This window comes from Pelecanus crispus, chromosome 2 (genome assembly GCF_030463565.1).
Source record: "Pelecanus crispus isolate bPelCri1 chromosome 2, bPelCri1.pri, whole genome shotgun sequence".
Taxonomy (NCBI): Eukaryota; Metazoa; Chordata; class Aves; order Pelecaniformes; family Pelecanidae; genus Pelecanus; species Pelecanus crispus.
Genome location: NC_134644.1, coordinates 3,789,017 through 3,811,092, shown reverse-complemented (window position 1 = coordinate 3,811,092; position 22,076 = coordinate 3,789,017). Strand labels below are relative to the sequence as shown.

The 22,076-nt window shown below is 44.8% G+C and overlaps 1 protein-coding gene across 1 annotated transcript in view; it reads right to left on the bottom strand.

Moving 5' to 3' along the window:
- Positions 1–559: 559 nt before the first annotated feature.
- OBSCN (obscurin, cytoskeletal calmodulin and titin-interacting RhoGEF) overlaps positions 560–22,076 on the bottom strand; it is a 190,216-nt gene continuing 168,699 nt past the window's right edge. Inside the window, exons 101-122 of the mRNA XM_075704703.1 lie at positions 20,779–20,947; positions 20,202–20,283; positions 19,380–19,580; positions 18,736–18,796; positions 17,582–17,659; positions 17,262–17,434; positions 16,684–16,710; positions 16,002–16,154; positions 15,236–15,281; positions 14,556–14,633; positions 10,006–13,669; positions 9,262–9,384; positions 8,040–8,150; positions 7,757–7,924; positions 7,161–7,283; positions 5,120–5,290; positions 3,309–3,429; positions 2,404–2,643; positions 2,039–2,262; positions 1,508–1,583; positions 874–1,023; positions 560–737 (exon numbers count right to left, since the gene is read on the bottom strand). Of these exons, the coding sequence (XP_075560818.1) occupies positions 560–737; positions 874–1,023; positions 1,508–1,583; positions 2,039–2,262; positions 2,404–2,643; positions 3,309–3,429; positions 5,120–5,290; positions 7,161–7,283; positions 7,757–7,924; positions 8,040–8,150; positions 9,262–9,384; positions 10,006–13,669; positions 14,556–14,633; positions 15,236–15,281; positions 16,002–16,154; positions 16,684–16,710; positions 17,262–17,434; positions 17,582–17,659; positions 18,736–18,796; positions 19,380–19,580; positions 20,202–20,283; positions 20,779–20,947 (6,417 nt within the window). The remainder of the gene's footprint in view (positions 738–873; positions 1,024–1,507; positions 1,584–2,038; positions 2,263–2,403; positions 2,644–3,308; positions 3,430–5,119; positions 5,291–7,160; positions 7,284–7,756; positions 7,925–8,039; positions 8,151–9,261; positions 9,385–10,005; positions 13,670–14,555; positions 14,634–15,235; positions 15,282–16,001; positions 16,155–16,683; positions 16,711–17,261; positions 17,435–17,581; positions 17,660–18,735; positions 18,797–19,379; positions 19,581–20,201; positions 20,284–20,778; positions 20,948–22,076) is intronic.

Genomic DNA, 22,076 nt, shown 5'->3' with positions numbered 1-22,076 from the left:
AGTGCTTCACTTATCCCTATTTTCCCACCATAACTGGTCATTGAATTCTTTTGGATTGAAGGCAGGTGAGAAACCCACCAGCCACTCAGACCTTGCTGTGGTGGTCACTGTGGGATGAGCAGTGCGGTAACATCTGAAAGCATGTCTGGTTATCACATCCTGGGGCCAGCAGCAGAAGTCAGTGCCCAGCATTTGCACGCATGGAGTCTTCCTGACCTCAGGGAAGGATTTGCAAAGCTGCTTGGGGCTGGTAGCTAGTCCCATTCAGAAATGGCTACGCAAATCTCTCCTGGCTATTCCAGGAAGCGTGCAGCCAAGTGACACACATACTGTCAAGTTACCGTTAGTCAGCTAAGCCATGTTAGGTCTATATTTCTGTTCTTACCTTATGGCAATGCACGTAATATGGATTAATTTGCTCACTTATGCTAAACTACATTCACGGAGAGCAGTTACCCCAGCTCAGCTGATGCACAGCAACTTGGCGGGACTATTTGGTACCAAACACTAAGCGCAGAAGGGGAGAGGGAGACAATCCATGTCTGTGGCCGTATCCATGTCACTGTGCAATCATGAGGCCATACTTGGAGCACAGCAGGCCCCTTTTCTTTTCCCGTTCAGTGAGGAAATTCCTCAATTTGGTGGTAGGGAAGGTAACCAGTGCTTGCTGCCTGTTGTCCAAACCTGTCTCCTGGAGCCACGGGCTCTGAAGGCACTCCAGGGCTGATGGCCTTCCCCTAGAACAGACAAAGGTGAGAAGGTTGGTTGGGGATCCATGCTGGGTGAGGAGGCTTCTGGCAAATGGAGACGAAGAAGGGACAATAGCCAGGATCAGCACCAACTGTCCAGTTGGGAGAGCAGACACCATCTTACCAGGGATTTGCACACAGCGTGCTCTGGAGAAACAACACCGCTCCCCCCGAGAGACCTGCGTAGCACCGCGTGAGCTTCACTTTACCCTTCCTGGTCATTCTCAGAAACTCACAGGGTACATCAGAGCTGACAGGGTAGTTGGCACTCAGCCTGTCCCAAAAGAAGAGAATTGATCAGCATGAAGGGCATCACTCAAGATGCTCCTTCTCCCAGGAATTCCTACCCAGCAGTGAGAGGAGGGTCACAACGATGCACAGAAACATCATATGGCAAAACAAAATCGTAAAGGCCACTGTTCTTCTGTGGGTTTAATGACTTTGGCTGCTTTTCCACTTGGCATAATTTGAATTTTCTTGTTAAAGTTGGGGCTTTTCAGATGAGGCTGGGTGAGAAACACGAGGAGCTGCTGTGTTGTAAAACAGCCTTACTCTACATGGAGACATCGCTGGGACTGGGCATCCTTGCATGGTGCAGCCAGCTCCATGCTCTCCATCACACAGACCTCTGCAGCATTGCCAAGGAGAGGGGCACAACTGAGGTTAACTCTCTGAGTCAATACATCTCCCCTGGTTGATGACTATGAAATTGCACTTTTAAAGCTGCTCATAGGGCAGGGAAAGACAGACTGACTTACATGATGAAGGCTGTGATTCCGATGGACCAGATATCAGTCTGCGGGAGGGCTCCTTGCTCTGTCAGCAGTTCTGGAGCTAGAAAAGTAAACCAAGGTGAGCCAAGCTCCCCTCCAAAGCACAAAAACAGTGGGTACTGTTATGCTTTGCTACGTTTCTGAGAGCAAAGAAGAAAAAGCTTTTAGTACAGGGAGCTGATTGAGGTCAGACACCCTTGTGGGTGATGACTGCAATGAAACATTGAGAAAATCAGGCCAAATGGCAGTAACACTGTACCCCTGAGCTCTGGACACATGGATGCCAGCCACGAAGGTGTAGGCCATGATCTCTGGCTTTGTCCTCTGGGTCTGCAAGTGGGATGGCTGTCACCACTAGCTGCTCCCTCAAACTCACACTGTTACTGGAGGGCAGAACCTGGGAGACTTTCCTTGCTGGAGCCAGCTGCTGCCTTGACCAATGGCTGTTGTCTGTCTTTCTGTTTACCACAGATTGCATCCAAGGCCAATGCTGCTGTGACTGAACTCTGTACTCACCCATGGTTTCAACATAGTCCGTGCACTTGTCCATGGTAATAACTTTGTCTGGTGTGTAGAACTGTGCATTGCCAAAATCCAGGAGTTTCAGCAGGTTGGGCTCAGTGATGATCATGTTTTCAGACCTGAGATCCAAGTGCAGGATGCTGTGTGCGTGGAGATACTCAATGGCACTGAGCATCTGCCACAGGTAATCTCGGACCTCCACTTCTGAGTACGATGTCCTGGTAGAATCATAGAATCATAGAACAGAATCATAGAATCATAGAATTGTTTAGGTTGGAAAAGACCTTTAAGATCATCCAGTCAGTTTTGCTCCCTACACCAGCCCTGACTGGAAAACCCTTCTCTCCACCTGTTATTACCGTAATGCCAAAGAGTGGAGTAGCTCTGGTCCCGCGCACATCTCCTGGATCAACACTAAGTGCCGTGGGCTGACGTAGGCTCCCTTCAGCTGAGCTATGTTTGTGTGATGAAGCTTCCTCAGGACTTGGTACTCGAGGAGCACAGTCTGCTTGTCCTCTTGCCAGTAAGGGATAATTTTAGCAGCTAAAGTCTTGCCGCTTACTTTTTCCCTGCACTGTCGGACGATGCTGAAACGCCCCCTGGTACAAAGGAACACAAAGGCAAGTTAAGCTTCTCTGCTACTCCTGGAAAAGCCAGGGGCTTCTGTTCTTTAAAACCACCAGGATCCCATGCTGTGTTTTTCATCCATGCCCAATGTTGAGTTATTGCATCTACTGTCACAGTTTGCACACCCTCCTGCGTCTCTAAATTGTACAGTCTCTTTAAATTGCAGGAGTGAGAGCTTAACTCCTTTGGAGAGAGAGAAGGTGGCTCATCATGTCTCAAGCAAGACAACTACCCCCTGCAGGCAGCTGCCTTCTCCTGTTGGCAACAGAAGTCAGTGTCTATCTTCTAGGCAGAGAAAGTTGAATCCTAGCCTCATGTCTGAAACTGGTAGCTGCAAAGGTTGATGCAGCAGGGAGAGGAGCCTTTGTCAGCCCTGGGCTGACTTCACAATATACGAAGGGGCTGTCCTGGTGCCCAGCACAGACCCTTTTGCTCTCCCAGAAACTCCACACCTGAATCTACCAAACCAAGATGAAGATCACTCAGCCAGTGGGCTTATACATATTGCTGTGGAGGTGTTTTCAACAAAACACCGTGACACTGGGTGAGCAGTGCATTTATAAAAGTGACTTTTCTAAACTCCAGCCACATGCAGCATTTCCCTGTGGCTGGTTGAGTGCTCAGTTGGATTCATTACCTTTTGATCTCTGTTTGGAAGGCGTAGGTCTGGTAGGTCGGGAAAGGCTCATATGGTGCGATTATTTCACTCTCTTCTTCAGTAGCAGCTGATGGGAAGTTCTGCATTGCAGCACGAAGCTCTGCAGAGAAAAAGCAACAGGGATTACATGGGAAAACACCACTGTCTGGAAACTGGAGCCTCTCTGAGCCACCCTCCACTATCTATGAAAAACAACAAAGGCAACAGCAGAGCTTTCTCCAGACAAGTCTGCAGGTTGTCTCCGAGCTGTGGCACCCAATGGTCTTTGAATGCAACAGGTTCTGGACTGTCCACCCAGTAATTCCCTGGTGTGACCACTCCAGACTAGGAGGTGGATTATATATTGTGTTCTATGATATCAAACGTCTCAGCCACTGGTTCTCATCTTCTCACATAACAATTCATCAGGGCATGGTAAGACACTGACAAAGAATTAGAAACGTCTTTTAGTTGGGTATTTCAGGGCGGCAGCTGAAACTTGTTGCTCTGGTTCTGGCATGTGTGTCCGAGTGCTCCCTGAAATAGTAAAGCATCCCTTGACACATTAAAACATCTGCTTGGAAATGCTGGGCGCATTGAGATGTGTTAATGAATCCTGAGCCAAGGGAAAGCAAAGGATTTAAGGTGAGTTAAAAATATCTCTGTGAACTGATTTTTAGAGAATAATCCTCTCCAATGGGAGGAAATTCCAGTTAGACCATCCTTCCACTTCTTGGTAGAAAGGATACTTCCTTTGCTATAAGGATATATTTGCTGTGGGGTTATGGATTTCTTAATTTTAAAAACATGTGAATAGCAGAAAGTATTCAAACAGATGAAAAAAGTATTAAATCGAGCCTTCTTTACTTCAGAGACAAAATACAGCTAAAGAATGCACCAAAGTAGGGCGACAATTCCCAGTAGCAAACACCAGAACACATAAATTAACTACTGAACTTAGGACTGAGTTCATAACAAAGAGCAGATCCAGGGCAGATGTATACCAATAGATCAATGCCTCCAGTAACACATTCATTCTCCCAGAACTGTATCCTCATGATCTCCCACCAAAAACTGAGTGTGTCTTCAGTGGGTAATCTACAGTTTCCAGATTTTTATTTTATTATTATATTTTTATATTTTTATATATCACAGAATCATGGAATGCTTTGGGCGGGAAGGGCCCTTCAGAGTCCACCCAGCCCAGCCCCTGCAGTGCCAGGGACAGCTTTAACCAGCCCAGGGTGCTCACAGCCCCGTCCAGCCTGGCCTGGGATGGTGCCAGGGATGGGGCCTCCACCGCCTCTCTGGGCAACCTGTGCCAGCGCCTCACCACCCTCACTGTAAAACATTTCTTCCTTATATCCAGTCTAAATCTATTCTTCTTTAGTTTAAATCCATCACTCCTTGTCCTGTCACAACAGGCCTTGCTAACAAGATTTGTCCCCATCCTTCCTCTCAGCCCCCTTTAAGCACTGAAAGGCCACACTAAGGTCTCCCCGCAGCCTTCTCTTCTCCAGGCTGAACAACCCCAACTCTCTCAGCCTGTTACATATTATTTATATTTACATATTGTTATTATTTTATTATTTATTTGCTATATATTTACACATATTCCCCTAACTGTGTCCAGAATCAGAAAATAATTTACTTTTAAATAAGAAAACCAAAGAAGAGGAAGCCCTTAACCACCCTGAGCCAAGTGGAATTGGTCTTGATTCACTTGCTCTTGACTTCTGGACCCGCATCCAAAAGGGTGCAACTGTTTTGATGCAGGAAAAACACAATGCTTTCTTGGCATTTGATCTTACCCATTTGATCCTCCCCAGTGATTTTCACTTTGGCAGATGGGTCGCTGTAAGGGCCCATTCCTGCTTTACTGGTGCAGGCTAACCTGAAGCAGTAGATAAACCCCTTGGAGAGATTTTTGGCATAGTAGCAGCAGTCAGCGATGTCAGAAGCAAGAGTCATCCACTCCCCGTCTTAACCAAGGAAAGACAGAAAAGAGATTAGGGCTCATTTAAGATGGGGGGCTTTTTTGATTTGGGGGGTTTTCTTGGGCTTTTTTTTTTCATCAACTTTACTTATGTGCTGGGAATATGGAGAAACAGTGGAATCTCTTAGAGTGAAGGAAAAACTGACTTGCTATGGCCAACTTCTGTGCGTGTTGCCACTCACTGTACCTGTGCCCAACTCATCTTTTCTGAAATCAGCTGGTTTACCTCTAATCATTCCAAGATGTGGCAATATTGTTTCAGAGGAATGGTGAAATGTTCCTGTATAGTTTCTGTTTATCTAATTAATGCCACCAAACTCTAATGCAAATATACACCAAGAACTCCAAATAAAAGCCTAGCAAAATTACTGGGTTTTTTTCCCTTTGACCTGTCTTGAATCCAACTGAAAACATGAGGTGCAGGATTTCAGGACAAAATTATCCACTAACACCCTCCTAGCAAACCCAGTGTTTGAAACGTGGGCAGGTTTACTCAGCTTTTATGAAACTCAGATTTTTTTAGGGAACTGAAACTGTAGGTATGTTCTGGACTCATTATTCATGGGACTAAGTTGTGAAGTAGCAAATCACCAGCAAACACTTAATGATCATTCATTTCACATGATGCTGTGTCCCATAATTTGCCATTGCTGCTGTGCTCAAGGCTGAACTCAACTCCCCGAGACTGCCTGAGATTAAACCCATCCTTTCATTCAAATAAACACTGGTAGAGAGCCTCAAACCACAAGAAGAGCAATAATTTGCCACCCAAAACAAAGGTATCAATGACTTTGTGGGGTACTGGGTGAATTAGGGTGCGTGTATGTGTAAGAAGGAGCAGATACAGCTTAGAAACAGAGAAAAGTGTCTGCAGAAGCAGCGTGCAAAAGCCTACTGTCAAATAATGGATAAAACAAGGATTTTTTTTTTTCCCTGATTATCTTAATCCTCCTGTGTTCAGGAAAGCAGGACTTTGCACACTCCTGCCAAATACACAGAATGCAATGGAAGATTGTAGATGCTGCTTCCTGTTTTTCTTCCTAATCGGAACAACTTGCATTTGTATCCTCCCCCAAAGTCTTGCCTACAGTTGTGTCAAAATGAATAATAAAGCAAGCTGCATTGGAGGAAAAGTAGCTGACACCAGCTCCAGAGTGAAAAGGCAGAAAGCTACTGCCCAGTGCTCAATAATAACAGCAAAAGCAGGCCCAAGAGAGATGGAACAGGCTTGGGGATTTGATTCAAAGTTTGTGGAATTAAACAAGAAAACATCCACTGACTTCATCAGGCTCTGGACCAAGCCTTGGAAGAGAACATCAAAGGGATGGTGCAGTTTCACCAAACTTTCATCATCTTGTCCTGGCTGTTTGCCCTAAGCTTTCTGCGTAATCAATGGAAAAAAAAAGCATGGCTGTTTAGCATGGGATGAATTGCCTTTTTGATAGGCCGTCTTTCTCCACAGACTGTACAGAAAGCCTGGGAATAGGATGATATTGTCTGCTGATCATTGTTGCTGGGCATTATTGGTGTATAATATTGTCAGAACTGTAACTTGAGAGGATTTCTCAGGACTGCGTATCTGGCACCAGCCATGCATATTCTTCTTGTAGCTGGTGACTTTTTGGTCACAGCTTCCATGCGACCTGGTTTGATTCACACTTTAGCAAAGCCTTTGTATGAGTGTGCATATTCCAGGCTGATTTAGCCAGCACAACATCTAACTTTTAGATGTCTAACTCTGAACTAGGGAGCTAAAATCAGGCTGTTTCTGAATAAAAATAAAACATCCAGCTGGTGAAGAGAACATATGAATCGAGATGTTCCTTGCAAGGCATAAGGGCAGCACTCCACTTTACCTTCAGTCTTACACTGGACAGTGTAATGGACGGGGGTGTTGGTTTCCACAGGTTTCCAGACCACTTGCACTCCATCCTCGTAGACCTCCACGATGTCAGGAGGTGGAGGGCTGGGAGGAACCTCTGTCAAGAGAAGGCACAAAAACCAGTGACTGTTAGCAATAGCACTGCTGTGATACATATCTCTACATCCAGCATTTCTCAGTTACGGTTATTCTTTTTTTATATATATATAAAAATGTATATGTTTTTATATGAATATATACACACACACACACCCCCAATGGAACAGCAGTTTAACTGTGCCTAATTTAAACTCAGTATTAAGATTTTGCAGGCTGGTTCTAGAACCACATGGTTACTTGGAGTGGCTCTGAATCCCAGAGAGAGACTAAACAGTGAAGAAGAGGGAATGAACCCTGCAAAATGTGCCACGCTACCAGACAGCGAGGGCTGTGGCTGTGGACTAGAACAGGCAAGGGAGAGATTGTCCTCTGAGCCTATGTGCAGAAATCTCACCTCACAGGTATTTACAGGTCACTTTTTTGGGCAGAAGTACTTGTAATACCTGATTCTGTAGCTACTTCTTCTCTTACCTGCTTTTCTTATGATGCAAGAGGTGGATGCTGAGCCCAGGGAGTTTGTGGCCACACAGGTGTAAATACCGAAATCATCAGCACTAACAGAGAGAATAGTTAACAGCTGGAAGTTTTTGAGCGTGGCTGAGATGAGGATCCGGCTGCTGCTGCGGACAGGTATCCCATCTGAAAAGCAGAAGATAGGAGAAATAAATACACTGCAAATTTATACCAGAAAAAAACCCCACCCTGTGCCCCTGTCCCAGAGGTTAGGGACTCCCTAGAGGGATGCCAGTGTCACCTCTGAACCAGTTGATGCGCAGGGAGGAGAGAGCTGCCGTCCGGCACGACAGCGTCACGCACTGTCCGACAGCAGCAGCCTGATCGATGAGCTCCTCAGTGAATGAAGGTGCTGCAAAGAAGAGGCAAAGCAGCGATTCAGAGTGGCCAGGAGGGCTATGTGGAAAATAAGTGCACGCGGGACATCTGAAAGCATTTTTAATTGGTTCAAGAATATTTCTGGTTCATGCTCTGGCATTTCTTTGACCACCCGTTGGAGAATTCCCTGGGCATTGGGCGCACAGGTGCAGGAGCCCTGTTCAGCCCCGTGGATGCAGTGTGACTGCTCGTACATGATAACCCAGATGGACCTTGGAAGGTCCATGGGGAACATCTGCATTGCCCAGCCTTGCTGGTACAGCTAAGGCAGCAGAACAGCTCAGAGGAGAGAGAGGGCTTGTCACAGCAAGGGTTTTCTTCTGGCCTAGCTTAAACATGGGAGCAAAACTAAATGATGGTATTTCAAAGATGAGGGGATCAAATCAAGACAACATGAACAGAGAAGAGATAAAAGATGGTTGATGGAAGGAGGAGAAAAAACCATAGAGCATCGAATCTGCTGCTGTCTCCATGGGAAAGGGGGAGCTCAGGCTTTCTTCTGTGTTTCTCCAGGGTTTTTTCTCCGCAGGGCCCAGGAGCTGCCAGCCTCACACACCTGCCCTTCCCAGTGCTTGGCTGGGCTCTGCTGAATGCTGGGGCATTAACCGGACCTCAGGAAATGCTCTTGCTAGAGTCAAGGGGAAACTTGCCTGGGCTAAAGCAAGTTCAGCTTTGCTGACACACCATTTGGGGCTGCCCCACAATTTTTCATTTCATAGCTTTATAGCAGCGTGTCTGGCCCATACACATGCATGCAGGACTAGAGCATAAGGATTCAGTTCCCTGCTTCTGCCATCCCACCCTTGGATACTCCATTTATTCTCCTTCTAGCTTACACATAGATTTTATTCCTTTGCAGTGGCTTCCTGGAGTGGCTCCAATTTGCAAGCAATACCAAGACAAGACAGTTTTAGCAAGGACATAGTTATGATGCAAACAGAGGAGGCTGGCTCGTACTGCATGAGTTGGTCCAGGTCATCTCAAGACAATCATCCATCCTTAGAAGCTGGCCTCACACAGCACCGTCATATTCAGTAGTGATACTTCCTGATAAAACTAACTGATGACTTATGCAATAGCAATACCTTTCTCCTTTGGCATGAGGCTTGATAACTTGAATGAAGAGAGTGCTGATTTCCTCTTCAGGGATCCTTCAGCCCCTGTTAGCAGCTCTTTTTCTACTGCCTCACTTCCCAGCTCACCAAACCCTGTTTTGAGAAAGGATGAGAAGTCATTCAAGGCCATCCTCCTCCCTGTGGCATCCATTTCCAGCAGACAGTTCTGCTGTTAACATGTAAATAGCTCAGTAGTCACAGGTTTCCTTATTAACAAGCCTGCAGTCAACAGGGAAGGCTGTGACAGCTATTACAGAGTGATGTCCTGGAAGAACAGGGCATGTCTAGGAATGGCAGAGAAGAAAGGACAGATTCTGTTGTCCAGTGTCATCAACTCAGGTAGCCAGGGTGACTTCACCAACTTCTCCCAGACACTTTAGCTTTAAAGATTTACCATGGTCAGATGATAACTGCAGAAGAAACTGCAGCAAGGAAAACATCACCCACCCCTGACCTGCTTTTGTGCAGACTCAGACAGGGGAATTTAAGCCACTTCCATCAGCGGATTAACCCAGCTGACTCTGCACTGAAGTGAGCCAGTACCAGAGAGCGAGTGGTGGGGCTGAAGACTGCTGATTTCATAACCTGCCACTGCCAGTTTTGCAATGACAGTCTAACCACAGCCTCAGATATGCTGAGAGAAAAGGAAAAGGCAGATTTAGCAGAGCCCAGTTACAGCAGCAACTCTATGAAGGCACAGAGTAAAATATTTACCTTCCTCTGCCTCTGGCTCGGGAGATGTCTTTCCTTTTAGGATTCTTGAAATATGGGCAACAGAAGCTTTAACTTTCTTCTTCAGACTCTGCTCCACTGACTGCTCCACTGAATGAGACCTTGCATATGGCTTAAAGAGTCCTGGCTTGTTGTAGAAGGAGCTTTTCTGCTTACCACTTGACTCCTTTTGGGGGCCATACATTTCTTTATGACTCTCTGACCCTTTCCCCATGGCTAATAAGTTAGCTGCCTTTGAATCCTCAGATATTTCTAAATGGTTCTTCCTGTTCTTGTCCTCTGCCTCTTCTCTGAGGCACAGTCTTTTATCCTTATGCAAATGTCCTGCAGGAGGTGATCTTGCCCTTTCACCAAAAGGCATAAACCGTCTACCAGTTGGTTTGGGTGGAGGCTTCCTGTAGTTCATAAATTCAAATGGAAAATAGACAATGTCATACAAGTCAGAGAAATTCAAATAGGCAGGCTCTACCTCTGATATGTCAAGTTTTGGAGTTCCACTGCCATGACTGGGCATTTCATCTGACAGGTCTTTGATTTTCACTAAAGAAACTTCTGGGTGTTTACTGGTGTCCTTGCTCACTGACACTTGACTGGGTCTTTTTCCAGCGTCCAAGCTATCTGTTGAGGAAACGCTCACTTGGCTAGAAGTGGGGGTCTCAAACGCTAAGTCCTCCAGATGCTCACATTCATGAGGAACTGTCTTTGCTCCCTGCCCTTCCAGTACCACTGACTCCTTGCTCACAACAAGACAGGGTTCTGCAAGGTCATCCAGCTCAGACACTTCTCCTCTTTTACCCTCTTGTACAGAAGGGGAGGTGTCCATGGGTGCTTGGCTACCTGGGCCTTTGTAGAACATCTCTGTGGGAGGAGAGATGTGCTTTCTGTGTTCCTCCTCACCAGAAACTGACTCTGCCCAAACATTCATCTCTTCAGAGAGGGAAACCATCTCATCCACTAAGCCCTCCAGCACAGCAGACTCCTCATCGCTGTAAAAAGAAGACCTGTGCTGTGAGACCTCCTGACTTTGATCCCTATGGAGCAACGGTGGGACAGTTTTTCCAGCATCACAGCTTCCACTTTCTAAGGCAATGCCTCTACCCTCACCATAAACCTTTGGATGTTCCTCATATTCTAGCTCATAGACTGAAGCTGGAGCAACTTTTGGTTGTGAAGCAGTTAAGACACCTGGAGGTCCACCCTCCAGATCAGCAGAAACTCTGCCACTGGGATAGGCAGCCCTGTGCTGCTCAAACACCTGATGTCCAGCCTTAGGGAAAGGAGCAGGCATAGTCTGTCCAGCTGCTCGGCTTCCACTTGCTGTCACAACAGATCTCACCTCACTGCGAAGTGATGCCTTTGGATGTTCTTGCTTTTCACTCTCACAGACCGAAGGGAGGCCAGTATTTTGGGAGGACACAGTTCTAGCTGGGTGTCTGCTCTCCAGAACAGCAGGCACCATGCCACTACCTTTGGAAACCTTCTGGGGTTCAGCTCCCTTGATTTCAGCCTCATGGGCCAAACTGGGAACAACCTCTGCGACAGCTGAGCTGTCACTCCTCAGAGCAGCAAGCCTCTCCTTGCTATGAGCTGGCCGTTCCCTTTCAACCTGCTGTGCTCCATTGGAGACTGAAGTCGGCATTGATTTTGGTGGTGGGACTTTTGGAACAACGAGATGCTCTCCCTTCAGAACGGCTGATACTGTGTCTACGTGAACAGAAGCCCGTTTGTGCGCTTGGCTTTCACCATCATGGGCTGATGATGGAGCGATTCCTGTAATACCCAGTCCTTCATCCTCCAGGAGGGCAGATCTCACCTCTTTATAAGTCTTCTGCTTCTGATGAGCACCTTCATCAGCTGTGTGCAGAGCAGTTAGGGTACCTGGCCGTTTGCCCACCAAGACAGTAGTTGCTGGAACACTTTGACCAGGAAGTTCCTGACTTTTGTCCTTACATACTGGAAGTGAATCGTTTTCTGTTTGTGGGCCTGTTAAAACAGCAGAACTTTCATGCTCCATGAGATCAGATTTGGCCACACTATGGGCAGAAGTCTTCTCATGTGAATGTTTCTGCCTTTTCTCTTCCCAAGGTGGAACTGGGGCTGTCCTTTTGATAAGCAAGCTTCCACCTTTTAGGTCCGGATGGATGTCGGTACTGTGAGCGGACTCCTGGGGCAGGTACATGCCTCCCTTACTTGTAGGGGCTGACTTGGAGGTGGTCTCTGACTGTGTGAGAGTTGAAATGGACTGTTTGTCCTCCTGAAAAGCAGTGCCAGAGGCACTGCCAGGGGAAGCTTTACCCTCCATGCTTTCATGTATTTGAACTGGTGGTGTAGTTACATCTGAGCACTGGGCAGTTAGAATGGGGCTTTTGCCTTCCAAGTCTTCAACTTCCCCCTCAATGTAAGTAGCTTTTGACTTCTTCAGCTTCTTATTCTCACTCCTGTGAGGTGACACTGGAAGTCTCTCTAGCTGTTGCACAAAACCAGCCTGGCACCCATTACCCTCACACTGTGTGGAAGGAGGGGGCTGCTCTTCTGAACAATCCTTGCTGGCTCTCCTAAAGTCCTCTTGCTTTGAAGTGTCTACAGAACATTCCTTGCCAGGCCCTGCAGAAATGTCACAGTGGTCACTGCCTTCAGGGCAACTTTCCTGTGACAATATATCAGAGTCTTCTTCCAAAATATGTTGTTCCCTCACTGATCTTGAGGCTCTTAGCCTGTAGTCATCCAGGGAACGGCTTCGGCTAGCACCAGCAATGGCAGGATGTGGTGGTTTCCTTGCAGTGTCAAATGAAGCTGATTTGGTCAAGGAACCAAGCAGACTTTCCCTGTGATCATCTCCATCGTCAGACTTTCCTTCTTCTTCTTCCAGTTCGAACTGCTCTAGAAGGGGTTCACGGAGACCACTGAGGGGCACCTTCGAATATCCAGCTTTCCGGAAAGTCCTTCTGGCTCTCTCCAGGTGCCTTCTGAACTCCCTGCCTGGTGAGGAAGGTCCCCTTGCAGGTAGCTCAGCTGCTTGGCTGTAGAAAGTGCTTTTAATGACACTCTGTCTAGGAACACAGACAGGTGGCTTTTCTGTCCCATCCCCAGCCTTTTCAATTTTGTCCTTATCAGATAAAACTATGTCTGGTTTTTCCTTCTGACACAGATGCGATGTGCTTTCTGTGGAAGTCCTCACTGATGAAGGCCCAGCAGCACCGGTTCTTTGGGACTGCTCTGCTCTTTCATCTTGAACTCTGGGATGGAGCCCCTCCTCTTTCTCCTTTAAAATACTTGCCATGAGCTCTTTGCTTTCTGTAGGTGATTTGTCCCCCACCTCAGCTTTCATTGAAGCATACTTCCTCCTCATGGGTTTTACTGGAGGGATGGAAATTTTGGAGTGCTTCTCTTCACTTGCATGTTTTGGAGTCTCCTGATGGCTTGGTGCATCAAATATGGACAAGTGCAGTTCGGGTGTAGAGCCAAAGTGCCTCTTCTTGGGGAAATGCGAGTTCTCATTGTCTGAAGAGGAGCCGCTGGTACTGGACGAAGTGCTTTCTTCAATAAGATGTCGGGAGATGGCCAGGGAGGTGTTGTCATGAGTCCTTTCTAGGATTTCTGGGATAGACCGCATTACCAGTATGGATTTATAGCACATCAGAGACTGCTGAAAAGCAAAACAAAATACAGCACAATCAGAGGAGAACACGGTGGGAGTATGGTAAAGCAAGCATACCAAAATGAACTTCTGCACTCTTAAATACCAAACATACTAGTTTAATAAGACACTGCCACCCTTTTCTACATATCGTCAATCCAGGCCTCATTTCTTCTCTGAATCTTCCTCTTCTCTCATTCACAGAGGTGAAACTATGTTGACTTCAGGGGACATACTTGCTGTTGTGAACGGGGAAGCAGGACCCTGCTTGAGATTTTCAAAGACAATCTGACCACTCAAAAGCAGATGAAAAAGGAGTTTTTAACAGAACACATCAGATGAGAGCCTGGCTGGAGTAAATGGCCTAAAATCCATCAACTGCAGTACAACCTACAGTGACTCAGGCCAACAGAAGACCTACCATACTGTAGGAGTTAGGATTCATCTGCTCTAACTTCTGCCATGTGAGACAGTTGAACTTCTCAGTTGACATTGAGCAGCTGGCCTCCCGTTACAGCCAAGAGAGGGAAACAGGCATCTTCAGAAAGCAATCAATCTGATTATTTTAGAGAACTTCAGAAAAAGAGGAATTGTCTTGGGACCTGTCTATAATTCAGTACCAATTGCAAAGGCAGCTGAGGGTACGTAATTTAGACATAACCATACATCTTACAGGCACCTGCATTAGACCAGATGATTTCCAGGCAGTAAAAGCCTAGATAATTTATTTCTGCCACATCCATCGACCACTCTCTCCTGGGCTTATTCCCCATTCATAGCCAAGCTGAGATCTCTGCTGTGCTTACTGTCCTAGCTTGATAGACTTTAAAAGATGCAAATGTAATTAAAAATAAATATAACTAAAAAGAAACAACACAGATTAAGGCCAACTCACCTGCCACTTGCTCCGAGCCACAATGAATTTGAGCTGTTTTGTATTAATGAAATGAGCTGCTTCGAGAGGGACATTATGCTGCCAGGTGGAGTGAGAGGAAAATCATTGGTTAAAAATCCTGACTTCATTTCCTGAGAATTTTTTTTTTTTAGGATTCCCTCCTTCCAGAATTGTTTAATTTAGGAAAGTTACAATAGACCAAATGCTACAATCCCCTCATGGCTAAGTTGTAGACAATCTCAGCTTTTCAATGATAAAAGCAAGCCCCGATCAATGCATTTAATTAAATTCCCTTTTTTTGTTGTTGTTTTTTTTTTGTTTGTTTGCTTTTTTTTGTTAATTTGTAGCTCTTCTCCTTCACAATTTAAGGCATTGGAATAGAAACCTTAACTTTGCTCTGCAAAGCCACAGTTTCCTTTCTGTATAGACATGTTATATGTGCTCATGTCAGTAGGAATCTTTATCTTTTGAAAAGAAAGATATCTTGGCATGTAAACACCAGTGTGTCTCCTCTTTCTGGAGAGCCATGCCTGAGCTGCTCTGTAGGACAGAAAGTAGGAGACCAAGAGAAAAAATAAACCAGCAAATAATATCAAACAGCTTTAAAAGCTACCCCTCCAAAGGTCTCTTCCAACATCAGTATTTTTAATGATTCTACTAAAGAACGAGGACAAACTTACCATGAACCACTTGTGGGAAAGACAGTCCAAAGCACTAGGCCTGGCTCTGATAAGAGAAAATAAGATCACTGTTTTAGTAGCAAGTCACTTCCAATAGCAACCACAAGATCTTCCTGAAGGTGCCTGCTTCACATTGACGCATGCATACACTTTTGTGTATGTCCCTTAGGCTGCTGGTTTAGAGCTGAGAAGCCAAACAGACAGACAGAGGCTTTCAACACAAGGTTTTCTTGGTGAAACAATCCTCCTTTTTCAGTCTGAGACTCCCTGCAGATGCTCAGGAAGACCCCATGGCACTCTGCAGGAAGCCTGTTCAAGGGTGTCGAGAGCAGCCCTAAGAGTCACTTTGGCAGCAGGCAGAAAGAACAGAAATGAAATTAAAAAGCGAATGCCTTCAAACGTGCCTTCAAGCCACCTTTTGCACTTGAAATTGCTTAATGAGTGTGGTTAATATTATTTAAATCTCGCATAACTCCCTCTATACCAGTCCTTGGTTTTCCTCCTTCTTTATGTCATTTCAGAAACTCATCTGCCTAGAGGAGTCAGGGAGTAAGGACATCACCATACCAGAAACAGGCCAATTTGGCAAATTGCCAAGTTGTGGTTTGGGTAATGGGGAATAATAAAGAAGATTTGGGGCATAATGCACCACATCTCACTCAGCTTTCTACTTTTCAAGACAACTGCAGCTCTGATGAGCAAATCTGCCCGCTGAGACACCAACATCTTTGCACACTGGCTGTAGGAAGCACAGAATTGCACTCACGTGGGGTGCTGCTGTAGGATCCCTTTCATAAAGTCCTTTGCATCTTCACTCAAGTGAACAAAATCAGGAATGGTCCATGAAATTTCCCCTTTCTGGATATTTAGAAGGGTTCCTCTGTCGTTCTCCCCAGCAAATGGAGACTTGCATGTTAGGCTTATTTATTGAACACCATAAAATAAAAGGAGACAGACTTTAGACTTTTATTTGCTGTTCAAATGACAGAAGCACAAATGCTTACATGGGGCTTTAAAATGCTTGAGGGACTCCATGTGTGGGACTTGCAATGCTCGTGAGCAGTGCGTCCACTAATAGAGCACCTTTCACCCCATGCATTACATGGCACTTAACTGAATTATTTATCCCTGTGTCCCAGATAAGTAATTAAGGGTTTGATTTTGCACAGCTACAGTAGGGTGTTGGCTAGAACAGCAAGGGGAAGACTGAACCTCATCCACCGCTCTCATCGCTAACTGAAGGAGAGCAGCTGTCAGGTCTTCAAGCAGGGAAGATGACCAAAGCCCTGGCCAACCAGGAAGGAGTGAGTAAAGGAGAAAAACACAAAAGGAATTCCCCTAATTATAGAAGGACTCAACGCTTCACTCAGATCCCTCACTTGAAGGTACTGGATGGCTCTGACTGACAAAGGAATACTGAATGAGTCTTTCCAAGAAGGTTAATTTACCTTAAATACGTGATGACTCCAACAGCCCTGAGGAGAGAGGGAACACAAATGTCAGGTGTTCGTCACTATTTCTGCATCCTTCTCAAGCACACAGCCCCTCTTCCTGCCACTAGACACCCTGACACAGTAAGATCACCTTCTTCTCCTCACCTTTCCAAGGAAAATAAAGCCCAAAAGCCATTGTTTTCACGCTTCAATTTTTTTCCCTTCAATGTTTTTTAAAATTGTTCTCAACTAATACTCCATTTTTAAAGCACAGATAGAGGAGAAGACTCAAAATACTATTTTGGAGTTTGTTTGCCTTACCTTGAAAGCCCCTTAGGATCATCCTCCCTAGTTGCTGCCTCTAATAAAGGTCATCTTCTCTGAGATGCTCCTTTGCATTTATTAGCTGTCAGAGTTCAATTATGGTTGAACAAAATAGACAGAAGGAGCTTTAAAGAGCCCTGATGGGTTTTGGATTCTCAGTGTTCACTTTCAGTTTCCTGTGTTATTATCACTACTCCATTTACTTATTAACAATAATTGGAAATTCAGGCTGTCTAGGGCAAAAGCTTTTTAGAAAGATGACAGGTTACCAGATATCGGTCGCTTTTGACACTGGTGACTGAGAAACAATTTCTGGGGCAACAAACTCTGGAGACCCGTATTTGCTGAACTGAGGCTCAAAGGGTGTGATCTTCTGAGCAAATCCGAAGTCACAGAGCTTAAGGTCTTCCCTTTCAGGATAAACCATGAGGATATTCAGCGGCTAGTAAATGAAATAAAATAAAAGGGAAAAACTTTTCTTGAAAGCAGGCAGTATTTTCAGTTGTAAGTAAGAATAATTCGAATAGAGAATGCCCATTCCCTGACCAACAAGAGGCTATGATAAGCTAGATCTGCCATTGCACATTACCTTAATGTCCAAATGAAGGATGTTGTTGTCATGAAGATATTTGATTCCTTCCAAAATTTGCTTGATATACAATTTGACCTAAAAATTAAATCAATTATTAAACATTAATAGTAAATAAGAGGGTCCCTGGTTCCACCAATATTTTTAATATGTGAGAGAGGGAGAGATTGAACTAGAAATACTTTTAAAACTAGAATGAACTTCTTATATTAGTCTTGCAGTTGAAATAAGGTGTGAACCAAACATTACCCTGTGGAATGAAGCTGTGCCTCATGTATGACCACATTGCCCTGATGGAGCCTTCTGTATGTGAAAAAGCCCTTACTTTAAAAAAACCCAACCCTGCAAACATGCAAAAAAGAGATACAGAAATCCTCAAGTTTGATGAACCTTATCAACTGTCTAATTTATCTAACTCAAACTCAGGTCTGGCTTGGTGTAAATCAGGCAAACACAAATGCATTTTAAAACTATGCTGTAAACCTATTTTCTTGACCGTATATAGATCCAATCTGACTATGAGTGAACAAGGAGTGAAGATTTACAACTAGCTTCAGCTTTGGAAGTCCTCTACCTTTGACATTTTATAGAGTTAGCTGACATTTGATCTTTAAAGGTCCCTTCCAAGACAAACCATTCTGTGATTCTACAATATTTCCCTCTGAGTATTTCTAAGAAAAAACAATTTTACCAATAAGTATGGGACACCTGACTACTAGATGGGAGATGTGAAACATTCGGAACTTTGAGCACCAAGGATCTCAAAAAAACCCTTAGAAACTGTAACTTCAGCCCTTGGTTTGGGGACTGAAAGGGAGTGGATAGAAGTACAGTTGCGAGGGGATAAAACGTTATTAAGCAAGTGAAGATACAGGAGCTCCAGGTGACAGCAAAAAAATGATGATAGAGCAAATATCATCTGTATTAGGCTGAATGCAATGCTGGTGGTCAAAACCACTGGCTGTTTCTAGTTATTTCCTGAATACAACTTAGTAATGAAATCTGATGGGAACACATTTTAAAGGCTGATTCTGTTTTGACAGATTATCACTGGTTCGAAGACACTCTTCATATTCAAAAAGGAAAATGCAGCTGGAAGATACTCTGGTAGTACCCACCAACTCTGGATTTTTCAAATGAGAAAGAAAGATTACCTCTGCTTCGGTGACAACACTCTTCTTGAATAAACGGTCAAGGAGCTCTTCACTGGAGCATCTGACAACGGCATTAAGGGAAGACAGAACTACAGGTAAATGCTTGTTTTTACTTTGTAACCACTTCTATCCAGCTAACAGCAGAATTTGCAAGGTGATCTCAGGCAACATGATGTGCATGTAATTCATTAAAACCTCTACTGCAGCAGTGTCCTTCTTGCAGAATTGGGCTGCTCTAAACCTGTGCTCCCTACAAGCAGGAGCATGATATCACTTGTGTTAAAATCTACCTGTTGGCTATGGGCTTTTCTGCTCTGCATTGCATTTTCCTGGTGCTCACCCAGACTGGACTGCATGGAAATGGAGTTCTTCACTTCCAGACATTTCAGAAAAGAATTTTGGTGCCTAACAACTCATTCACAGTTGTATATACAAGTATCATGATTTTTGCTAAACCAGCAGACACATAGTACTTCAGTGTAGATCTCACAGAGCTATGCTATCCTGCAGTGCAGAGAAAGATTGTGCGTCTCTTTTTATCTCAGGCAAAACCTAAAAACGGTTGATTGCTTAGTTATTTAAAAAATGACCTCTACTACTATTACTTCCCAGCCTCCTCAGACAAGCAGCACAGAAAAGGATACAATTCCAGAATCAAAATCAGTGTTTTCCGCGTTTCAAACTGATCCAGGAGCCTGGTAATTCTGTCGTGGGACAGAGAGGCAAGGATATCCCTCTCTTGATGCGCTCGAGCCTTTGTTTTGCTTCGTAGAGGTATGAATTTGGCAGCACAAGACACTCTGTTCCCTTTGTGTACAACACGTTTCACAAAGCTGAAGCAGCCCCTGTGTAAAAATCAAAGGACGAGCCCTACTCAGACTTGGTTCAAAGCCCTTTGCGCAGCAGGTGTAGACCTTTCCACATCCCAGCCTTTGACAGCTCCCTACTGCTCAGGGCTTAAATTCTCCAACACAAAAAGCTTATTTTCCTGTATGTGAGGTGCTATTGCCCTCTCCTGGCTGTCTCCAAAATTAAGCAACGAGTTCACATCAAGGGCAGAGCTGCTTCAGGTGGTACAGCCTTGTGCTGACAAAGGCTGATGCTCTTGGATCCCTTGGGTGGACACAGTGCTTGTGCATACGTCCATATGGGCTTGTGATGCTAATATTGCCAAGAAGCTATATCTGGGCACCTATCCTGTCAGCCTCTGGCTGGTGTTTTTTCTGGTTGGAGCTACCTGAACCTATGGGCTGTATGGACTCTCCCATCCTCTGTTGGAAACCTCAGGAAAGTGTTTCCAGCAGACCTGAAATGGGGTGACCACCCACTTCTGCCAGTACTTTCACCTTTTCAGACTTTTCCACAGCTGGGACCACCTCCAACTCTGGTTACACATACTCAGCAGCTCAGATGGGCAATTAGATATTCTCCGGCAGTGATGCTATAAAGTTGGAAAATTAATTTACCTTCCAATCTCTTGCTTAACCTCATAAAGGGAATGGAGCTTTCTCCTGGTGGCCACTTTCTTTGCTGCTTGGTCTTTCTTAGCTTTGGAAATGAAGGAAAATATAAGTGTTAATATTCAGACACCAATGCCTTGCTAATAGTGTGCAGAGTTATTAGAGGACAATTTAAGGCAGGAAAAATTACAGGTGTCCTCTAAACTTCTGCACAGAATTAAGTGGAGCTGTTCAATGACAGAAGCTGTCGATATGAACTTTGGGCTGCATCTTCACCTGACATAAATCAGAAGAGCCAGGCTAAAGAGCAGAACGCCACCAGAGACATGGCCCCACTTATTTCTGTGGCCCATTTTATCAGTTCATCATGTAGTCTGAAGCAGGGGAAAAAAAATCTTATTTGTATATATATATATGTAGGTCATTAGACCATTTGCTCTGGAACCTGCCATACTGGTAATATACAAATGCTACGCAGAAATACAGAGCAGATACCATATGGGTACCAGAAGATGACTGCAACAGAGTACATATATTGCAATTGCTACGGAAGCAACTCCTGCAGCTGAAAGAATGACATTACCTTCATGTACGATAAGCTCTGCTTTGCATAAAACCTCCCCTCCTGCATTTTTGGCAACACAGGTATAAACACCACCATCTTCTGAGACAGCATTGTCCACAACTAAGAAATATGTTGTTCCGTCCTTCCCTTGATGGACCCTGTTGCTGTCTGTGAGCAATGAAGTGCCCTGAAAGAATGAAATGACATTTTGGCACTGGGAAAACCAAGATGGAAACAGATGTTTCTTCTCTTCAAGAAACGAGATACAGGAACAGAGCTGCAACACAGACCGTTTAGGCTAGCAAATCTCACTAACAATATGCTGGCTGAAGAAGTCCCCCATGTCTAACAGTTTCTCTGCTTCCACATTACCCAATAACATTTTTGTTTCATAACCCATTCATAGGAATACAGGCTTGGGAGGGATCACCAGGGTTTTGTGATTTATTCTTCAGCAATCCCAGCACGCCATGCCTGAGCAGGCAGCCCAGGGAGCAAAAGGATCAGCTACTTTGCTCCTGCCTGGTCTCCAACTTGTGCTGGCACTTGTGCTGCTTAATATATTCATAAATGCTATAAAAAAAAGAGACAGGAGGGAGTGTGTGTGACACAGAGAGCAGATTATGAAGATTGGCAAAAGGACCTTATGAGACCGCCTGTCTGGGCAGTAAAATGCCAGGTAAATGTATATAACACAGTAAATGTAAAGTGGTGCAACCCTATTCCCCCACATGAAATGTCAGTCTCTGAGCTCTTCCTTATTACACTGGAGCAAAACTTTGAGTTACACTCAACGTGTAGATCACTCCACAGCAGCACCAGCTCAGTGCTTGGTGGCAGTCAAAAAGTACCAGATGTTAGAAAACATTAGGGAAGAAATGAAGAATAAGACAGAAAGCATCATCTTATAAATCCTGGGTTTGCCCAGGGTGTGGTACTGTTGCAGCAATGTTCTTTCTGTAACAGCTTCCAGATGAGGATTGACAGAGCAATTTGGGGCTCTTCAGTCTGGAAGGAAGGCTCTAGCAATATGACATGATAGAGCTGTACCAGATGTTAGAAAATGTCAGAGACTGCAAGAATATTAACAGGGTGTATCTCATATTCTTGTCTTATTCTTTTCAAGGTGTTCAGGTGTGTGCATGTGTGTGTGTGCATGAGAGGGGGTTCTTTGCATTTTTGCTTGGTTTTTTAAGGTTATTTTATTTGTCTGAGTAGCTCATCCTTGTACTTCCCATACAGAAAAAAAAACCTGAATAAAACTTGTGTCTACAAAACACTTAGACGGAAGAGTTACAGACAATCGTTATAGAACA